A 21753-nucleotide genomic window follows, 5' to 3' on the forward strand; every position below is an offset into this window, starting at 1 on the left:
CTATTTAAATAGTTCTTAGTACCTAACTCAAAATGCAACGCTCCATTAATGATTGTAGAACTCGTAAATTATTCAGATCCAAAATAAAATTTTCCTAGAACAGATTTTCTAGGTTTTTGCGTATTTCAATAAATACATTTCACCACTCATGTATATTCTCTTATTGATAGCATGTTACCCAAATTTAAATTATTAATTTCATTAAACCATGATAGTTTATTTTCAATAATAGTTATTGCCAATTTGTCAGTAAACTGGTCGTCTGGTAACTGACGAACATTACAGATATAATCATGATGTAATCTGAGGGTATAGAAGAACAATGAATTTCCAGATGGAGAATGGCCAAATTGGCAATCTAAACAATTTCTTTTTAAAATGAAATTCAGAAATTTTCCAATCTCCTCAAACTGAGCACCACCACATATCTGTGCACCAAAACATACGATTGCCCTACTGACAGTTTCAAACACCTGTGCTTCAGTTCGAAATTGTACATCCTTATTTTCCAAAAAGTCTTGCCACAGCACACTCAGACCAAGTTTAGCTCCGTTTACTTATTCAATGTTTCCTAAACGACAGCCGTGATGTTAAGCTTAACCCAACACTCTCAATAATTTATAATTTCAAATTAATTCATTTTTAGAATAGCAGTTCTCATTATTCCCTCCTTTTCAGAAAACCATTATTTTTTTACTTTTCCATATTGTGCCTAAATTTTGCTTTAACTAAGGCCCATTATAGTGCATTTAATGTAAACTGGTAATCTAAAAAATATTTTATAATTTAAGGCTCTGCATACTGAACATCACTAATCAAAGTTAAAATATTGTACGATGAAGAGAAATGAACTATCCCACTGATGCAAGGAGATATTACCAAATGAAAAACTGCTTCTATTTCCCATGCAACTAACTACATCCCAAACAATGTTTCAGTTTATGCATCACTGTACCTGTTAAGCTTATTTAAACGTAACATTATGTAATCCTCATTAAATTGTAAATATACAACAATTTGTCCTTAACTCGATATGTTCTTTTAAATTTCCTTAAATACCTTATAACATTCCTTAGTGAACCAATTCTGCTTTTACACAACTTTTTCCTTAGAATTAAGGTTTTTATTATAATTCGCTGCCAGTTTTATAGAATTACATAAATAAATTTATTCTCCAATCCACATCACTCGTAACGTAATCTGCCGTCCTTAAAAAAAAACCTGCATTTGTTTACATTAATTTTGCATATACTGGGAAGGCACAATCTAAAGATTTTGGAGCTGTTTGATCATTTGAAAACGATAGGGAAATATTACTTGGTATGTGATCTGAGAATAACTGGCTGTCAATCTTAAATTAATGAATTAATGTAATCAAATCTGAGCTAATACACCCATAATCGATAAAGGATGAACCAATCTTATTTATATACGTCTATTCACCATCCAGTCTTCCATTTAACACAATTATATCAAAGTCACTTAGAAATTCAAACAATTTAAACCCATTGCTATTACCTATTTTATCTTTAGAACATCTATTAGAATTTCCCTAACAATATAATGCTACCCATACTATAAGTAGACAAAATATGTATTTCTCCCAATTCAACAATTAAAATCTCCCAACATAAAAAAAAACAAAAAAAAACTATTACCTTGGTATTCATACACAAAATAAGTAAGCTAATCATAAAAGTCTTGCTCCCAGTCTACCAATTTAGTTTGGAACAACAATTGTAGCAATGTAGATTGGAACTAAATTTAACATTTTATCACTGATATGTAATTCTATCACATTACAATTACTTAGTGAAATAAAATAAAATTTACTTTGAAAATCTACGAAGATTTGCTTTTTTTTACCGTACACACAGCCTCCAATATTGGTTCTTCTTTGCATAGATATCAATTTTTACAGCGTTCCTCACTTATTACGAACATTACATATAAATCCAGTCAAATAAAAACAATTTATTTTTATGAAATGGAAGAGATAGCTTAATTTAAAAAAAACATTTAGGCACAATTCTAGCTCATTTTCTGATTATTTTAAACAAAAAGTTAGATAAGATTCATAAATAAGTAATAAGCCAAAGAACAACTAACCTGGAAAGCACAGAATGTTGTGTGCTGCTAATAACGCCATAAGTTATTCCAATGAGCAAATAGAGATACGGCCTTTACTACGTATTAAACTGATTTATATGTTCTTAAGATATATTCACAGACTTACAGTACTGTATATAAATATTTTATACCAAGAGTTTACTGCAACAAGGCCTGAAAAAAAGCCAACGAATTAACTTAGTTCAGAACTGGTAAAAGAACATTTTTTTTCTTATATTACCTTGGAGCGATCGTAAATAACATAAACACACACAAAAATGGGCAAGCAAAATAATTATATTATATTATATAAGCTAATGCTTATATAACGTACTGGATATTCCCTTAAGTAAGCATAAAGTTGTTTGGAAGAAGGAGAATGAATTGTTGCAAGATTTATGGCCTACTTTTTACATACATCTGAAGGAACTTAAAATCGTACCATTAGTCCAAGGAGGATGATATCGTGGCATGTTGAAAGAACTGAGGAAGGTACCCTCCCCAAAAACATCACAAGAGTTGACCCTTTGATGCTTCTCTGAGAGGTAGGTATTTGGACGATGTCCATGAAGGCCACACTTCCAATTGCTATTAGAAAATGAGAAAAGATAGAGACCGTTGTAACATAGATGGAAAAATCACACCAAATAGTTTTAAAACAAATTTAGTTTAGGTAATTGAAAATAAAATGTAGTAACCTTAAGAAATTGCAAATAAAGTATTCTATCAAAGTGCATGATTAAAAATTGAAAGACGAATTGTGAATTCAATTACCTTAATGGAAGTGTGCTACATGCAAATGTTGTAGAATCACTCAAATGTCTCATTTACTGGATACTGGCAGTAAGCATGAGAACAGTACTCGCCTACATTATATTTAGTATGCCTCATATTACAGTAAATTCAGCCAACAATAATACCATTTTGTAAGACTTATTGATAGTTTTCATTTAATAAAACTAACAACATTCGAATATTACATTCTGATTATATACACTGGGCCAAAAAAGTCTGTGAACACTAACCTAAATTTTATTACTTTTATTATTATCTTAGTAGAAACTTCTTTTATTTCCAAATGAAATATACTATTCGATAGAGAGAAACCAGAGTTTTCATTTTATATTCAATCTTTTATTTTTGTTCAACAGGAATATCACAATTACATGTTTAACAAAACAACCCCACACACGAATGCAAAAAAAGTCTGTGAACACTTTGCAGAAATAAATCATTCTTACACATTGTACGTGTATTATAAATTTTAAAAACTTGTAGGACCTCCTTTGTTCCTAATCACTTCCAACAAGCGAGCTTTCATCGATCCTACTAATTTTGTGGTCGTCAATGTTGGAATTTTATTCCATTCTTCTAGAATAGCGTTTTTTAGTTGTTCACGGTTTCTTATTTCTCTTTTATTTATTTGGCGGCTGATTTCATCCCACAAATGTTCTATTGGGTTAAGGTCTGGCGATTGTGGAGGGGCGTTTAGGCGCCGGGGTGTATTATATAAAAGCCATTCCCGAGTTTTTAGTGCGGTATGTTTCGGGTCATTGTCTTGTTGGAAGACAAACTTTCCCTCCAAACCTAATTTTTTTGAACTTTCTCTTAAATTGCGTCTTAATATATCCACATACACATATTGGTCCATCATACCATTAATTAGATCTAACTTGCCCACTCCTTTAGCACTCATGCACCCCACACCAGAATGTTGCTTCCCCCATGCTTAAAAGTTGGCTTTATATTTTTCATTTTCATAGCTTCATTTCGTTTTCGCCACACTTTTTGTCGTCCATCAGACCCACAAACATTGAATTTCGACTCATCTGAAAAGATTACGGTTTCCCAGAAACTAGAAGGCTTAGAAACATATTCTTTCGCGAAATCCAATCGACGCTTACGATTTATTTTATTGATAAAAGGTTTTTTCCTTGGGACTCGACCGCAATAATCGTATTCATGTAATTTATTTCTAATTGTCTGAGGTGTTACGCTTACACCATAATCACTTGATAATTCTTGACTGATTTTTTGAGCGCTTGTCCTGGGTTCTTCTTGAAATGAATCGTTTATGAAAGGAATTAAGTTTTGGTGGCCGCCCACTGCGTGGCCTACTAATCACATTTCCGTACTTTTTAATTATATTATGCACCGTTGAAGGGTTTTTTTGAACTATCTTCCCTATTTCTCGAATACTTTTTCTTTCATTTCGCAACGTCACAATAAGTTCTCGAATTGGTCTGGGAACTTCCATATTAGTGGTTAAATATGTACTAATTAGATTATTTATTCACAAAACTGACTGTAGTGGTTTCTACAATACAATAGAGAACTTTGAAACTTTATTCAATCGTTTTTCTGTTTGTTATCTTAATGTTTTTACATATTTATACAGCTGTTCACAGACTTTTTTTGCATTCGTTTGGGGTGTTGTTTTGTTAAACATTTAATTGTGATATTCCTGCTGAACAAAAATAAAAGATTGAATATAAAATGAAAAACTCTGGTTTCTCTCTATCGAATAGTATATTTCATTTGAAAATAAAAGAAGTTTCTAATAAGATAATAATAAAAGTAATAAAATTTAGGTTAGTGTTCACAGACTTTTTTGGCCCAGTGTATATTTTTTTGTTATTAGTTCTACAGAATTGTTCAACCGTTTTCAAGAACTTAAACAGGATGATGATTTTGGATGGATGTTAACTCATTTAGCAAGAAAATTAAGTAAAAAAGTGAACTGTCTAACGTTAATAACTGATTCTTATTATAATTTCGTATTTAGTAATGAAATGTTTCACACGTTTCATGGGATACCCTATTTTAAAGTAGGTCTCTATTCAATTAAAGTTTAAAACTCACCTTTTTGTTTTAATTCTTACACGATTATAGAAAGCAATTTCCTTTTATTTGGCACAGGTCCTAGTTAAAGATTACGAAGACTTATTAGCACCAAATTTTCAAACATTAACCGTAATACAACAATCACAATTGAAAGGATGTAATGCTTATATTATTTTAATAGCAAATGCTGATCAAACTGCAAGATTTCTTAGATTTGGAGACAGGTTTGAACAAAAAAAATTTTAACTTACAGATTTGCTTCTTTGACAAGTGATTCTAATTTCTTTTAGTTTTATTTCACTTTTAACAATAAATCCAATAATTTAAACAGATTTAATTAACTTCCACTATTACTAATTACTTTTACATGATCCGCACGTTACTGAGTCACATCACATACGTACTAGATAACATGCAACGGTTATAACCTACCTTTAAAAGTTCTTAAATAGGAACAGTTTGAAATAATTACTTTTTTTTTTAATCAGACCATTTTTTTAAATTAATCATGTAACTTTAAAATAAAAAATAAGTGAAAGTAAATAGCCTGATTTTTTATTTTTAATTTAAAAAAAGTTTCAGAAGTGCATGTTAGTGCTACCTATCGGCGCTTTTGGTAACTGTTTTAAAAATAATTTCTTTAAATTGCCGCTAGATAGCATAGGATGTACATTTACCATTATCATTTGTACATTGGTTACTTTATTTTAATTCAATATGTTAGGTAATAGCATTAAAAATCTGATTCTAAAAGAAGTATCAGATTCTAAACATCGTAAACTGACCTGAATTATGAATTAAAAATACCTATTCACACTCGTTGCTCTACAAAATGTTATTACTCTGGTTTGATAAGTTAATGCATTTATTTCTCGTTTCAAATTCTTTTAAACTATATAGGCACTAGAAAATTATCTGAATCAATTAGTCATTAAAAAGAAAAAATGGACTAATGTGTTGAACAATTTTTAACGTGTTCAATCTCAAGTGTTGATTCTTGACAGCCTAAAATCTTTATTCTTGTTCCTTGTATCCTTGTTAGTGAGATGCCACACACTTTTTTCCTATAAAACTCACTTTTCAGCAATAATGCTTATAATTTATAAAACATCTCTATTACTTTCTAGACATAGAGTGCTGGATACTAGAGCCATGTATATTGTTATCTATGATCCTAGACTGTTCCATAGGGAACTCTACTATTTATGGAAAAAAGTTGTAAATGTAATATTCATTAGAAAATTTCAAGAAGTTCCTAGATATGAATTTTCAACCGTTCCTTTTCCAGCTTCAATTAATTCTAAATTTGTTCCACAAAGAATTGACACATGGAGAGGTGGTAAATTTCAGGTATAAGTTTTAAATTAGATTCAGTTATAATTCCTTACATAGTGGTTCTAGCTCCCTATCTTCATTCTATATATTTAAAACTTAACAAACTTTCAGAAAGATAAAGAATTATTTACGGACAAGACTTATAATCTGAAATATAACACGCTTAGAATAGCAGTATTTGATCATATGCCGTCTGTGGTGAGAATCGCAACACCTCACAGTGATGAAAATTCGCAATTAGCAAATTCACCAGCTAAATTTGGAGGACTTGAAGTCCAAGTAAGTATTAATGTACTGTACAACCTCAGAACCATTAAAACATCTCCAGAGAACTTATTCTACAAAATGGTAAAATAGCCAACTGCTCGTTCTCGCTTTAATTTTTGCACTATTTTGATTTTGGGTCTCAAGTTATGGAGTGTCTCTTGCGCGATCTCAAATTGATATTCTTCCTGGATTCTGTTATCAATATTTCTATCAAATGATAAAAAATGTTTCATATGAACTTGGAACTCTGCTTCAGTGTACAAAACAGGCTTTGTTTCTCAAAGTTATCTTCACAGACATATTTCTTTCATTATCTCTTCTTTATGGAAATTCTCCAGTAACAAAATGAACAAAAATAAATTAGATAGAAACTTTGTTTTCGTAAGACGAAGATTTATTTCATAAGTTTTTGAATCCTCAATGAAAGGAGCATAATCAAATCAGAGAAAAAGCTTTTTCTTCTTACAAGTCATTTCTAAATGTTATTGATTTTTTTGTTTCTTCTTCACAGATTTTGCAAAGTTTATCAAAAGCAATGAACTTCCAAACAGTACTTTATGAACCAATGAATGCAGATGTTGAAGCCTGGGGGAGAAAACAATTGAATGGTACATTTTCTGGAATTCTGGGAGAAATTACCACAGGAAAATGTGATATGGCTTTAGGGAATTTCCTGTACACACCTTACAATCTAAAGTTGATAGATCTAAGTAGACCATATATAACGCAGTGTTTTACATTTTTAACGCCAGAATCTACCACAGATAATTCGTGGAAAACTTTGATATTACCATTTAAGTGAGAATTCTTGTTTGTCATGATTTCATTAAATATAGATTGTTGTAAAGATGAATTCATGGAAATCTTAAATGTTTCAGGCTCTACATGTGGATTGCAATCATTCTCACGCTTATCACTTGTTCCTTCATCTTTTATGGTCTTGCTAAATTCCATACATCATTAAATCAATATCCAACACAAAAACAAAAAGCTGATCGTGCATTCTGGAAAGATTTACTAAGACTATGGAAAGATGGAAAGTCTAAAAATACTATGCAAATAATGAGCGTAAACAATTTGACAAATCATGGTGAAGAAAATGGTCCAAAAGGATTGTATTTATTTCAGAAAATGGAGGACAGTCTGATGAATGCTTACAGTATGATGTTGTTAGTGTCTTTACCAAAAATGCCAACTGGATGGTCACTAAGAACGTTGACTGGATGGTGGTGGATCTACTGCCTGTTGGTTACTGTTGCTTATCGGGCTAGTATGACGGCAATTCTGGCGCATCCAGCGCCGAAGTAAGTATGCAGATACTACCTGTAATCTATCTGTAAAAATGGGTACTTAACTTTTTCCCCAGGTATTTATAATCGGTCCAATTCAAGTGATAAAAAGTGTGAACCCAAAACCATAAAAGAAAACGACCAAAAAATCAGTTTATCTTACGAATATTAACAAACTATTATCTGAAAAAAAGAGAGACTTATTGTTTTTAGAATAACCATAGACACACTCGAAGAACTGGCTACCAGTTCGATTGGTTGTGGAGGATGGGGCGAAGAAAATAAGAAATTCTTCACTACGTCGTTAGATGTCGCTGGACAACGAGTTGGTAAAAAATTTGATGTAGTATACGATGCAGACGAAGCGATAATGAAAGTAGCGGAAGGAGGCTACGCATATTATGAAAATATTTTCTATCTGCTTCACGCGAAGGTTAAACAAAAATTGAAATTAATGTCACAACATAATTTTACGCATTGTAAGTAAAAAATACTTGCCTTAATTTTTGCTCAATTTATCTGTTTGTCTTTTTTATTTTTATTGACCTCTTGAACTTTGTAAAGTTTCAGAAAACAATGCCACAAGTGAAACAATTGTAAAAGATCTTCATATAATGGGCGACTGTGTTATAAACATGCCAATATCATTGGGTTTGCAAAAGAATTCTCCATTAAAGCCAAGAGTTGATGTTTTCCTACAAAGAGTCATTGAAGCAGGCTTGGTAAAAAAATGGTTGGGCGATGTGATGGTGAAAACTACAGCTGCTGAAGCACCATTAAATAAAGCTGAAATTAAAGCTTTGATGAGTTTGAAGAAATTTTCAGGTGCTCTGGTGGCTTTACTTTCTGGTTATGTTATTGGAATTTTGGTATTGATTGGTGAAAAGATATATTGGTATTATTTTATTATGAGAGATCCAATGTATGATAAATATTCTAAAACATTGAATTTTGGTAAAATTACTTAAAAGTATTCATTTTAACTTTTTTAAAAAGGGTACACTTTAGATCTGCACTGCTTTTGGCCAATCGAAAGAAAACATAAGAATTTCTACCCTGAAGTCCCCCTCTATGAGCCTCCTTAGATGCCTCAACGTGATTGTAACTTATTTATTTATTTCAGTACTTAATGAAAACTTATTAGATTGTAACTTGATATTAGCCTGGCATATGGATAGGCTTGTTTTCTGCAGGCCATATGTATAGGGAGGCTTCACAGTGTTATTAGGCTGGGATACCCTCAGCATGGTCGCCAAGATTCTCAAAGGATTGGCTAATCAATTATCTTCAAGGGACTTCAGATTTGTAAACAGAATTAGTTGTTAGTAAATTTGAATTTTGTGAATATTGAACTGCAATAAGCATTACTGTTTTTTTATCATTACTGAATAAAAATGGTTTTAAATGTCCATAAAACAATTTTAATAATTGTTTAAAATGTATTTCTTTTTAAATAAAATAAATTAATAACAACAAATGTGTTTATATATTTAATGTAATAACTACACTAAAAATAATGTTTCTATTTTCAATAGAAATTTATAGCATAAAACCTAAAAACCTGCAGAAAAATTGAAATCTACAATCATTATCACATCATCATTATCTACAAGTTCAATTCACTTTGTTTTGGCCTGAATTTACAAGAATGAATCAATCCCTTAAAGATATGCCTTCATAAAGGCAAAATTTTGAAAAGAAATAACCATTCTGAATGGCTTAAATGAATTTATACATAGTGACACAAATTAAAAACTAAGAAGTCAAACAAGCCTATTTTTGGCGAAGAATAATTTTATTGATTATCTGTTGACTCAGACAAAGAAACGTATTCTAAAATTAAGGGCATTTTCCATTTGTTGCATTTCAAACAGTGAAAAATTGGACTTACAAGAGAACAACCAATAAAAAAAATCTGTATTTGGTAGTTAATAAAAAGACAAATGCTACATTGTAGAATGTAGGTCGATCTATTTTGAAAAGCAGAAGTAAAAACCATTGCAAAAACCGAAAAAATCTACCAAATTCCATAGAATGAAACTATTTCTGTATCTGAGCCTCAATAATAAAGCCAACGTTAGATTGTACAGGTTGAGCCGATCTATTTTGAACAACAAGTAAACGTAATCATAGGAAAAAGCGAAAACAATCTCCTAAATTACATAGAATGAACCTATTTCTGTATTAGAGCCTCAATAATAATACCAGCGTTAGATTGTAAAGGTAGGGTCGATTTATTTCAAAAAGCATGAACGAAGAAAAACTGCAAAAAGCTGAAAAAATATCCAACCTTCAATAGAATGATGCTATTACTGTATCTAAGCCTCAATAATAAAGCCAGCGTTATATTGTACAGGTTGGGTCGATCTATTATGAAAAGCAGGAAATAAGAACAACTGGACAAGGAGGAAAAAAACTCCAAAATTCCACATAATGAAGCTATTTCTGTATCTGAGCCTCAATAATAATGCCAGCATGGGATTGTACATGTTAGGACCCTCTATTTTGAACAACAAGTAACCTAAACCATAGGAAAAAGCGGAAACAATCTGCTAAATTCCATAGAAAGAAGCTATTTCTGTATCTGAGCCTCAATAAGAAGGCCAGCGATAGATTGCAAACGTTTGGTCGATCTATTTTGAAAAGCAGAAGCAAAAACAATTGGAAAATGCGAAAATAATTTTGTAAATTCCATAGAATGATGCTATCATTCTGTATCCCAGCCTCAATAATAAAGCCAGCGTTAGATTGTGCATGTTAGGTCCATCTATTTTGAAGAACAAGTAACAGAAACCAAAGGAAAAATTGGAAATAATCTCTTCAATTGCATAGAATGAAGCTATTTTTGTATATGAGCCGCTATTATAAAGCCAGCGTTAGATTGTACATGCTAGGTCCATGTATTTTGAACCACAAGTAACCAAAACCATAGGAAAAAGTGGAAATAAATAATCTCCTAATTCCATAGAATGAAGCTATTTTTGTATCTGAGCCTCAATAAGATGGCGAGTAATAGATTGTAAAGGTTTGGGCGATCTATTTTGAAAAGCAGAAATAAAAACAATTGGAAAATGCGGAAACAATCTCCTTAATTACTTAGAATGAAGCTATTTCTGTATTAGAGCCTCAATAATAAAGCCAGCGTTAGATTGTACAGGTTGGGTCGATCTATTATGAAAAGCAGAAGTAAGAACCATTGGAAAAAGCGGTAATAATCTCCTAAATTCTGTAGAAAGAAGCTATTTCTCTATCTGAGCTTCAATAATAATGCCAGCGTGGGATGGTACATGTTAGGTCCATCTGTTTTGAACAACAAGTAACAAAAACCATAGGAAAAAGTGGAAATAATCTCCTAATTCCATAGAATGAAGCTATTTGTGTATCTGAGCCTCAATAATAAAGCCAGCGTTAGATAGTACAGGTAGGGTCGATCTATTTCGAAAAGCAGAAGTATGAACCATTCGAAAAAGCGGAAATAACCTCCTAAATTCTGCAGAATGAAGCTATTTCTGTATTACAGCCTCAATAATAAAGCCGACAATAGATTGTACAGGCTGGGTCGATCTATTTTGAAAAGCAAGACATAAGAACAACTGAAGGGAGGAAATAATCTCCAAAATTCCACACAATGAAGCTATTTCTGTATCTGAGCCTCAATAATAATGCCAGCGTGGGATTGTACATGTTAGGTCCATCTATTTTGAACAACAATAACCAAAACCATAGGAAAAAGTGGAAATAATCTCCTAATTCTATAGAATGAAGCTATTTTTGTATCTGAGCCTCAATAAGAAGGCCAGTGATAGATTGTACATGTTAGGTCCATCTATTTAGAAGAACAAATAACAGAAACCACAGGAAAAAGCGGAAATAAACTCCTAAATTCCATATAATAAAGCTATTTGTGTACCTGAGCCTCAATAATAAAACCAGCGTTAGATAGTACAGGTATGGTCGAAACATTTCGAAAAGCAGATGTATGAATCATTCGAAAAAGCGGAAAGAATCTCCTAAAATCTGTAGAATGAAGCTATTTCTGTATTACAGCCTCAATAATAAAGCCGGCGATAAATTGTACAGACTTGGGTCTACCTATCTTGAACAAGAAGGAACCGAAACCATAGGAAGAAGAGGAAACAATCTCGTAATTTACATACAATGAACCTTTTTCTGTATTACAGCCTCAATAATAAAGCCGACGATAGATTGTACAGGTTGGGTCGATCTATTTTGAACAAGAAGGAACCGAAACCATAGGAAAAAGAGGAAACAATCTCCTAATTTACATACAATGAAACTATTTTTGTATTATAGCCTCAATAAGTAGGCAAGCGATAGATTGTAAAGGTTTGGGCGATCTATTTTGAAAAGCAGAAATAAAAACAATTGGAAAATGCGGAAACAATCTCCTTAATTACTTAGAATGAAGCTATTTCTGTATTAGAGCCTCAATAATAAAGCCAGCGTTAGATTGTACAGGTTGGGTCGATCTATTATGAAAAGCAGAAGTAAGAACCATTGGAAAAAGCGGTAATAATCTCCTAAATTCTGTAGAAAGAAGCTATTTCTCTATCTGAGCTTCAATAATAATGCCAGCGTGGGATGGTACATGTTAGGTCCATCTGTTTTGAACAACAAGTAACAAAAACCATAGGAAAAAGTGGAAATAATCTCCTAATTCCATAGAATGAAGCTATTTGTGTATCTGAGCCTCAATAATAAAGCCAGCGTTAGATAGTACAGGTAGGGTCGATCTATTTCGAAAAGCAGAAGTATGAACCATTCGAAAAAGCGGAAATAACCTCCTAAATTCTGCAGAATGAAGCTATTTCTGTATTACAGCCTCAATAATAAAGCCGACAATAGATTGTACAGGCTGGGTCGATCTATTTTGAAAAGCAAGACATAAGAACAACTGAAGGGAGGAAATAATCTCCAAAATTCCACACAATGAAGCTATTTCTGTATCTGAGCCTCAATAATAATGCCAGCGTGGGATTGTACATGTTAGGTCCATCTATTTTGAACAACAATAACCAAAACCATAGGAAAAAGTGGAAATAATCTCCTAATTCTATAGAATGAAGCTATTTTTGTATCTGAGCCTCAATAAGAAGGCCAGTGATAGATTGTACATGTTAGGTCCATCTATTTAGAAGAACAAATAACAGAAACCACAGGAAAAAGCGGAAATAAACTCCTAAATTCCATATAATAAAGCTATTTGTGTACCTGAGCCTCAATAATAAAACCAGCGTTAGATAGTACAGGTATGGTCGAAACATTTCGAAAAGCAGATGTATGAATCATTCGAAAAAGCGGAAAGAATCTCCTAAAATCTGTAGAATGAAGCTATTTCTGTATTACAGCCTCAATAATAAAGCCGGCGATAAATTGTACAGACTTGGGTCTACCTATCTTGAACAAGAAGGAACCGAAACCATAGGAAGAAGAGGAAACAATCTCGTAATTTACATACAATGAACCTTTTTCTGTATTACAGCCTCAATAATAAAGCCGACGATAGATTGTACAGGTTGGGTCGATCTATTTTGAACAAGAAGGAACCGAAACCATAGGAAAAAGAGGAAACAATCTCCTAATTTACATACAATGAAACTATTTTTGTATTATAGCCTCAATAAGTAGGCAAGCGATAGATTGTAAAGGTTTGGGCGATCTATTTTGAAAAGCCGAATTATAAAGAATTGAAAAAAGCGGAAATAATTTCCTAAATTCCCTAGAATGAAGCTATTTCTGTATCTGAGCATCAATAATAAAGCCAGCGATAGATTGTATATGTTAGGTACATGTAATTTGAAGAACATGTAACAGAAATCGCAGGAAAAAGCGGTAATAATCTCCTAAATTTCATAGAATGATGCTATTTCTGTACTAGACCCTCAATAGTAAAGTCAGCGTTAGATTGTACAGGTAAGATCGATCTATTTCGAAAAGCATGAACGAAGAAAAACTGGAAAAAGCTGAATAAATATCCTACATTCAATAGAATGATGCTATTTCTGTATCTGAGCCTCAATAATAAAGCCAGGGTTAGATTGTAAAGGTAGGGTCAATCTATTTCGAAAAGCATGAACGAAGAAAAACTGGAAAAAGCTGAATAAATATCCTACATTCAATAGAATGATGCTATTTCTGTATCTGAGCCTCAATAATAAAGCCAGCGTTAGATTGTAAAGGTAGGGTCAATCTATTTCGAAAAGCATGAACGAAGAAAAACTGGAAAAAGCTGAATAAATATCCTACATTCAATAGAATGATGCTATTTCTGTATCTGAGCCTCAATAATAAAGCCAGCGTTAGATTGTAAAGGTAGGGTCAATCTATTTCGAAAAGCATGAACGAAGAAAAACTAGAAAAAGCTGAAAAAATATCCAACCTTCAATAGAATGATGCTATTTCTGCATCTGAGCCTCAATAATAATGCCAGCGTGGGATTGTACATGTTAGGTCCATCTATTTTGAACAACAAGTAACCAAAACCATAGGAAAAAGTGGAAATAATCTCCTAATTCTATAGAATGAAGCTATTTTTGTATCTGAGCCTCAATAAGAAGGCCAGTGATAGATTGTACATGTTAGGTCCATCTATTTAGAAGAACAAATAACAGAAACCACAGGAAAAAGCGGAAATAAACTCCTAAATTCCATATAATGAAGCTATTTGTGTATCTGAGCCTCAATAATAAAGCCAGCGTTAGATAGTACCGGTAGGGTCGATACATTTCGAAAAACAGAAGTATGAACCATTCGAAAAAGCGGAAAGAATCTCCTAAAATCTGTAGAATGAAGCTATTTCTGTATTACAGCCTCAATAATAAAGCCGGCGATAAATTGTACAGACTTGTGTCCACCTACCTTGAACAAGAAGGAACCGAAACCATAGGAAGAAGAGGAAACAATCTCGTAATTTACATACAAAGGACCTTTTTCTGTATTACATCGTCAATAATAAAGCCGACGATAGATTGTACAGGTTGGGTCGATCTATTTTGAACAAGAAGGAACCGAAACCATAGGAAAAAGAGGAAACAATCTCCTAATTTACATACAATGAAACTATTTCTGTATTATAGCCTCAATAAGTAGGCAAGCGATAGATTATAAAGGTTTGGGCGATCTATTTTGAAAAGCCGAATTATAAAGAATTGAAAAAAGCGGAAATAATTTCCTAAATTCCCTAGAATGAAGCTATTTCTGTGTCTGAGCCTCAATAATAAAGCCAGCGTTAGATTTTAAAGGTAGGGTCAATCTATTTCGAAAAGCATGAACGAAGAAAAACTGGAAAAAGCTGAAAAAATATCCTACATTCAATAGAATGATGCTATTTCTGTATCTCAGCCTCAATAATAAAGCCAGCGTTAGATTGTAAAGGTAGGGTCAATCTATTTCGAAAAGCATGAACGAAGAAAAACTAGAAAAAGCTGAATAAATATCCTACATTCAATAGAATGACGCTATTTCTGTATCTGAGCCTCAATAATAAAGCCAGCGTTAGATTGTAAAGGTAGGGTCAATCTATTTCGAAAAGCATGAACGAAGAAAAACTAGAAAAAGCTGAATAAATATCCTACATTCAATAGAATGATGCTATTTCTGTATCTGAGCCTCAATAATGAAGCCGGCGTTAGATTGTAAAGGTAGGGTAATCTATTTCGAAAAGCATGACCGAAGAAAAACTGGAAAAAGCTGAATAAAAATCCTACATTCAATAGAATGATGTTATTTCTGTATCTGAGCCTCAATAATAAAGCCAGCGTTAGATTGTAAAGGTAGGGTCAATCTATTTCGAAAAGCATGAACGAAGAAAAACTGGAAAAAGCTGAATAAATATCCTACATTCAATAGAATGATGCTATTTCTGCATCTGAGCCTCAATAATAAAGCCAGCGTTAGATTGTAAAGGTAGGGTCAATCTATTTCGAAAAGCATGAACGAAGAAAATCTGAAAAAGGTGAAAAAATATCCTACATTCAATAGAATGAAGCTACTTCTGTATTAGAGCCTCAATAATAAAGCCAGCGTTAGATTGTACAGGTTGGGTCGATCTATTATGAAAAGCAGAAGTAAGAACCATTGGAAAAAGCGGTAATAATCTCCTAAATTCTGGGGAAAGAAGCTATTTCTCTATCTGAGCTTCAATAATAATGCCAGCGTGGGATGGTACATGTTAGGTCCATCTGTTTTGAACAAAAAGTAACCAAAACCATAGGAAAAAGTGGAAATAATCTCCTAATTCTATAGAATGAAGCTATTTGTGTATCTGAGCCTCAATAATAAAGCCAGCGTTAGATAGTACAGGTAGGGTCGATCTATTTCGAAAAGCAGGAGTATGAACCATTCGAAAAAGCGGAAATAACCTCCTAAATTCTGCAGAATGAAGCTATTTCTGTATTACAGCCTCAATAATAAAGCCGGCGATAGATTGTACTGGCTGGGTCGATCTATTTTGAAAAGCAAGACATAAGAACAACTGAAGGGAGGAAATAATCTCCAAAATTCCACACAATGAAGCTATTTCTGTATCTGAGCCTCAATAATAATGCCAGCGTGGGATTGTACATGTTAGGTCCATCTATTTTGAACAACAAGTAACCAAAACCATAGGAAAAAGTGGAAATAATCTCCTAATTCTATAGAATGAAGCTATTTTTGTATCTGAGCCTCAATAAGAAGGCCAGTGATAGATTGTACATGTTAGGTCCATCTATTTAGAAGAACAAATAACAGAAACCACAGGAAAAAGCGGAAATAAACTCCTAAATTCCATATAATGAAGCTATTTGTGTATCTGAGCCTCAATAATAAAGCCAGCGTTAGATAGTACAGGTAGGGTCGATACATTTCGAAAAACAGAAGTATGAACCATTCGAAAAAGCGGAAAGAATCTCCTAAAATCTGTAGAATGAAGCTATTTCTGTATTACATCCTCAATAATAAAGCCGACGATAGATTGTACAGGTTGGGTCGATCTATTTTGAACAAGAAGGAACCGAAACCATAGGAAAAAGAGGGAACAATCTCCTAATTTACATACAATGAAACTATTTTTCTATTACAGCTTCAATAATAATCCCAGCCTTAAATTGTACCGGTAGGGTCGATCTATTTCGAAAATCAAGAACAAAAAGAAACTGGAAAAAGCGGAAGTAGTATCCTACATTCGATAGAATGATGCTAAATCTATATCTGAGCCTCAATAATAAAGGCTGCTCTAGATTGTACGGGTTGGGTCTATCTATTTCTGAAAAGCAGAAGTATGAACCAAAGGAAAAAGGGGAAACAATCTCCTAATTTACATATAATGAACCTATTTCTGTATTACAACCTCAATAATAAAGCCGGCGATAGATTGTACATGTTGGGTCGATCTTGTTGGAAAAGCAGAAGTAAAAACAATTGGAAAATGGAGAAATAATCTCCTAAATTCTGTAGAATGAAGCTATTTCTGTATTACAGCACAATTTTAAAGCCAGCGTACGATTATACAAGTTGGGTCTGTCTATATTGAACAAGAAGGAATCGAAGCCATAGGAAAAAGAGGAAACAATCTCCTAATTTACATAAAATCAACCTATTTCTGTATTACAGCCTATATAAGTAGGGTAGCTATAGATTGTAAAGGTTTGGGCAATCAATTTTGAAAAGTCGAATTAAAAAGAATTGGAAAAAGCGGAAATAATCTCCTAAATTACATAGAATATAGCTATTTCTGTATCTGAGCATCAATAATAAAGCTGGCGATAGATTGTACAGGTTGGGTCGATCTATTTTGAAAAGCAGAAGAAAAAACAATTAGAAAATGCAGAAATAATCTCCTAAATTCCATACAATGAAGCTATTTCTGTATTATAGCCTCAATAATAAAGCCACTGGTAGATTATAGATGATAGGTCCATCTATTTTGAACAACAAGTAACAGAAACCATAGGAAAAAGGGAAAATAAACTCCTAAATTCCATATAATGAAGCTATCTGAGTATCTGAGCCTCATTAAGAAAGCCAGCGTTAGATAGTACAGGTAGGGTCGATCTATTTCGAAAAGCAGAAGTATGTACCATTCGAAAAAGCGGAATAAATCTACTAAATTATGTAGAATGAAGCTATTACTGTATTACTTCCTCAATAATAAAGGCAGCGTAAGATTGTGCATGTAATGTCCATCTGTTTTGAACAACAAGTAACCGAAACCATGGGAAAAAGAGGAAACTATCTCCTAAATTGCATAAAATGAAGCTATTTCTGTATTAGAGCTTCAATAATAAAGCCAGCGTTAGATTGTACATGTTAGGTCCATCTATTTTGAAGAAAAAGTAACCGAAACCATATAAAAAAGAAGAAATAATCTCCTAATTTACATACAATGAACCTATTTCTCTATTACAGCTTCAATAATAATGGCAGCCTTAAATTGTACCGGTAGGGTCGATCTATTTCGAAAATCAAGAACAAAAAGAAACTGGAAAAAGCGGAAATAGTATCCTACATTCGATAGAATGATGCTAAATCTATATCTGAGCCTCAATAATAAAGGTAGCTCTAGATTGTACGGGTTGTGTCTATCTATTTCTGAAAAGCAGAAGTATGAACCATAGGAAAAGGAGGAAACAATTTCCTAATTTACATACAATGAACCTATTTCTGTATTACAGCCTCAATAAGTAGGCCAGCGATAGATTGTAAAGGTTTGGGCGATGTGTTTTGAAAGGCGAATTATAATGAATTGGAAAAAGCGGAAATAATCTCCTAAATTCCATAGAATGAAGATATGTCTGTAACTGAGCATCAATAATAAAGCTGGCGTTAGATTGTGCATGTTATGTCCGTCTGTTTTGAACAACAAGTAACAATAACCATAGGAAAAAGAGGAAATATTCTCCTAAATTCCACACAATGAAGCTATTTCTGTATCATAGCTTCAATAATAATGCCAGCGTTAGATTCTACAGGTAGGATCGATCTATTTCGAAAATCAAGTACAAAGAAAAACTGGAAAAAGCGGAAATAGTATCCTACATTCCATAGAATGATGCTATTTCTGTACTAGACCCTTAATCATAAAGCCAGCGATAGATTGTACATGTTAGGTACATCTGTTTTAAAGAACAAGTAACTGAAACCATAGGAAAAAGCGGAAATAAACTCCATAATTCCATAAAATGAAGGCATTTCTGTATCTGAGCCTCAATAAGAAGGCCAGCGTAAGATTGTACAGGTTGCGTCGATCTATTTTGAAAAGCAGAAGTAAAAACAATTGGAAAATGCAGAAATAATCTCCTAAATTCCATACAATGAAGCTATTACTGTATTACAGCCTCAATAATAAAGCCAGCGTTAGATTGTACAGGTTGCGTCGATCTATTTTGAAAAGCAGAAGTAAAAAGAATTGGAAAATGCGGAAATAATATCCTACATTCCATTGAAAGATGCTAGTTCTATATCTGAGACTCAATAATAAAGCCAGCGTTAGATTGTACAGGTTGGGTCTATATATTTCGAAAAGCAGAAGTTTGAACCATTCGAAAATGCGGGAATAATTTCCTAAATTCTGTAGAATGAAGCTATTACTGTATTACTGCCTCAATAATAAAGGCAGCGTAAGATTGTGCATGTTATGTCCATCAATTTTGAACAACAAGTAACCGAAACCATATAAAAAAGAGGAAATAATCTCCTAATTTACATACAATGAACCTATTTCTATATTATAGCCTAAATAATAAAGCCACTAGTAGATTGTAGATGTTAGGTCCATCTATTTTGAACAACAAATAACAGAAACCATAGGAAAAAGGGGAAAAAAACACCAAAATTCCATAAAATGAAGGCATTTCTGTATCTGAGCCTCAATAAGAAGGCCAGCGTAAGATTGTACAGGTTGCATCGATCTATTTTGAAAAGCAGAAGTAAAAACAATTGGAAAATGCAGAAATAATCTCCTAAATTCCATTCAATGAACCTATTTCTGTATTACAGCCTCAATATAAAACCCAGCGTCAGATTGTACAGGTTGCGTCGATCTATTTTGAAAAGCAGAAGTAAAAAGAATTGGAAAATGCGGAAATAATATCCTACATTCCATTGAAAGATGCTAGTTCTATATCTGAGACTCAATAATAAAGCCAGCGTTAGATTGTACAGGTTGGGTCTATATATTTCGAAAAGCAGAAGTTTGAACCATTCAAAAATGCGGGAATAATTTCCTAAATTCTGTAGAATGAAGCTATTACTGTATTACTGCTTCAATAATAAAGGCAGCGTAAGATTGTGCATGTTATGTCCATCAATTTTGAACAACAAGTAACCGAAACCATATAAAAAAGAGGAAATAATCTCCTAATTTACATACAATGAACCTATTTCTATATTATAGCCTAAATAATAAAGCCACTAGTAGATTGTAGATGTTAGGTCCATCTATTTTGAACAACAAATAACGGAACCATAGGAAAAAGGGGAAATAAACTATTAATTTCCATATAATGAAGCTATCTGAGTATCTGAGCCTCATTAAGAAAGCCAGCGTTAGATAGTACAGGTAGGGTCGATCTATTTCTAAAAGCAGAAGTAGGAACCATTCGAAAAAGAGGAAACTAACTCCTAAATAACATAAAATGAAGCTATGTCTGTATCATAGCCGCAATAATAATGCCATCGTTAGATTCTACAGATAGGGTCGATCTATTTCGAAAATTAAGTACAAAGAAAAACTGGAAAAAGCGGAAACTATCTCCTAAATTACATACAATGAACCTATTTCTCTATTACAGCCTCAATAATAATGCCAGCCTTAAATTGTACAGGTAGGGTCGATCTATTTCGAAAATCAAGAAAAAAGAGAAACTGAAAAAAGCGGAAATAGTATCCTACATTCCATAGAATGATGCTAGTTCTATATCTGAGCCTCAATAATAAAGGCAGCTATAGATTGTACAGGTTGGGTCTATCTATTTCTGAAAAGCAAAGTATGAACCATAAGAAAAAGCGGAAACAATCTCCTAATTTACATATAATGAACCTATTTCTGTATTATAGCCTCAATATTAAAGCCAGCGTACGCTTATACAAGTTGGGTCTATCTATTTTGAACAAGAAGGAACCGAAGCCATAGGAAAAAGCGGAAATAAACTCCTAAATTCCATACAATGAACCTATTTCTCTATTACAGCCTCAATAATAATGCCAGCCTTAAATTGTACAGGTAGGGTCGATCTATTTCGAAAATCAAGAAAAAAGAGAAACTGAAAAAAGCGGAAATAGTATCCTACATTCCATAGAATGATGCTAGTTCTATATCTGAGCCTCAATAATAAAGGCAGCTATAGATTGTACAGGTTGGGTCTATCTATTTCTGAAAAGTAAAGTATAAACCATAAGAAAAAGCGGAAACAATCTCCTAATTTACATATAATGAACCTATTTCTGTATTATAGCCTCAATATTAAAGCCAGCGTACGCTTATACAAGTTGGGTCTATCTATTTTGAACAAGAAGGAACCGAAGCCATAGGAAAAAGCGGAAATAAACTCCTAAATTCCATATAATGAAGCTATATCTGTATTACAGCCTCAATAATAAAGCCAGCGTAAGATTGTGCATGTTATGTCCATCTGTTTTAAACAACAATTAACCGAAACCATAGGAAAAAGAGGAAAATATCTCCTAAATTACATAAAAAGAAGCTATTTCTGTATCATAGCCTCAATAAGAAAGCCAGCGATAGATTGTATATGTTAGGTACATGTAATTTGAAGAACATGTAACAGAAATCGGAGGAAAAAGCGGTAATAATCTCCAAAATTTCATAGAATGATGCTATTTCTGTACTAGACCCACAATAATAAAGCCAGAGTTCGATTGTACATGTTAGGTCAATCTGTTTTAAAGA

At 32.9% G+C, this 21753-nt stretch overlaps 1 protein-coding gene and 2 long non-coding RNA genes across 5 annotated transcripts in view; 2 read left to right on the top strand and 1 right to left on the bottom strand.

Annotated features, from left to right (window-relative positions):
* The window catches only part of LOC141448000 (uncharacterized), a 42101-nt gene extending 36740 nt beyond the window's left edge, over window positions 1-5361 (bottom strand). For 2 of the 3 annotated variants that reach the window (XR_012454766.1, XR_012454764.1), the window contains exons 1-4: window positions 5205-5361; window positions 4972-5031; window positions 2552-2697; window positions 2110-2283 (exon numbers count right to left, since the gene is read on the bottom strand). This is a non-coding gene — a long non-coding RNA (uncharacterized lncRNA). The remainder of the gene's footprint in view (window positions 1-2109; window positions 2284-2551; window positions 2698-4971; window positions 5032-5204) is intronic. The other variant, XR_012454765.1, reaches the window with a different exon arrangement.
* The window catches only part of LOC141447998 (uncharacterized), a 274234-nt gene that overhangs the window by 7526 nt on the left and 244955 nt on the right, over window positions 1-21753 (top strand). The window lies entirely within an intron of this gene.
* On the top strand, window positions 2946-9248 carry LOC141447993 (ionotropic receptor 21a-like). Its single transcript, XM_074115987.1, has 9 exons — window positions 2946-3035; window positions 4751-4937; window positions 5029-5177; window positions 6081-6303; window positions 6400-6567; window positions 7067-7353; window positions 7434-7859; window positions 8058-8323; window positions 8409-9248. The coding sequence occupies exons 1-9, from the start codon at window positions 2959-2961 to the stop codon at window positions 8810-8812; spliced, it is 2187 nt and encodes a 728-aa protein (XP_073972088.1). The 5' UTR covers window positions 2946-2958; the 3' UTR covers window positions 8813-9248.

Source organism: Rhodnius prolixus, unplaced genomic scaffold, assembly GCF_049639745.1.
Source record: "Rhodnius prolixus isolate KJV_2025 unplaced genomic scaffold, Rpr scaffold_13, whole genome shotgun sequence".
Lineage (NCBI taxonomy): Eukaryota > Metazoa > Arthropoda > Insecta > Hemiptera > Reduviidae > Rhodnius > Rhodnius prolixus.

What these genes read in the sequence shown, in the direction of transcription:
- LOC141447993 (XM_074115987.1), top strand. Translation starts at nt 2,959, where the DNA reads ATGAGAACAGTACTCGCCTACATTATATTTAGTATGCCTCATATTACA. An exon ending in GCCAACAATAATACCATTTT is followed by an intron (nt 3,036 to 4,750) that starts GTAAGACTTATT and finishes TTTTGTTATTAG; the next exon opens with TTCTACAGAATTGTTCAACC. An exon ending in TTGGAGGACTTGAAGTCCAA is followed by an intron (nt 6,568 to 7,066) that starts GTAAGTATTAAT and finishes TCTTCTTCACAG; the next exon opens with ATTTTGCAAAGTTTATCAAA.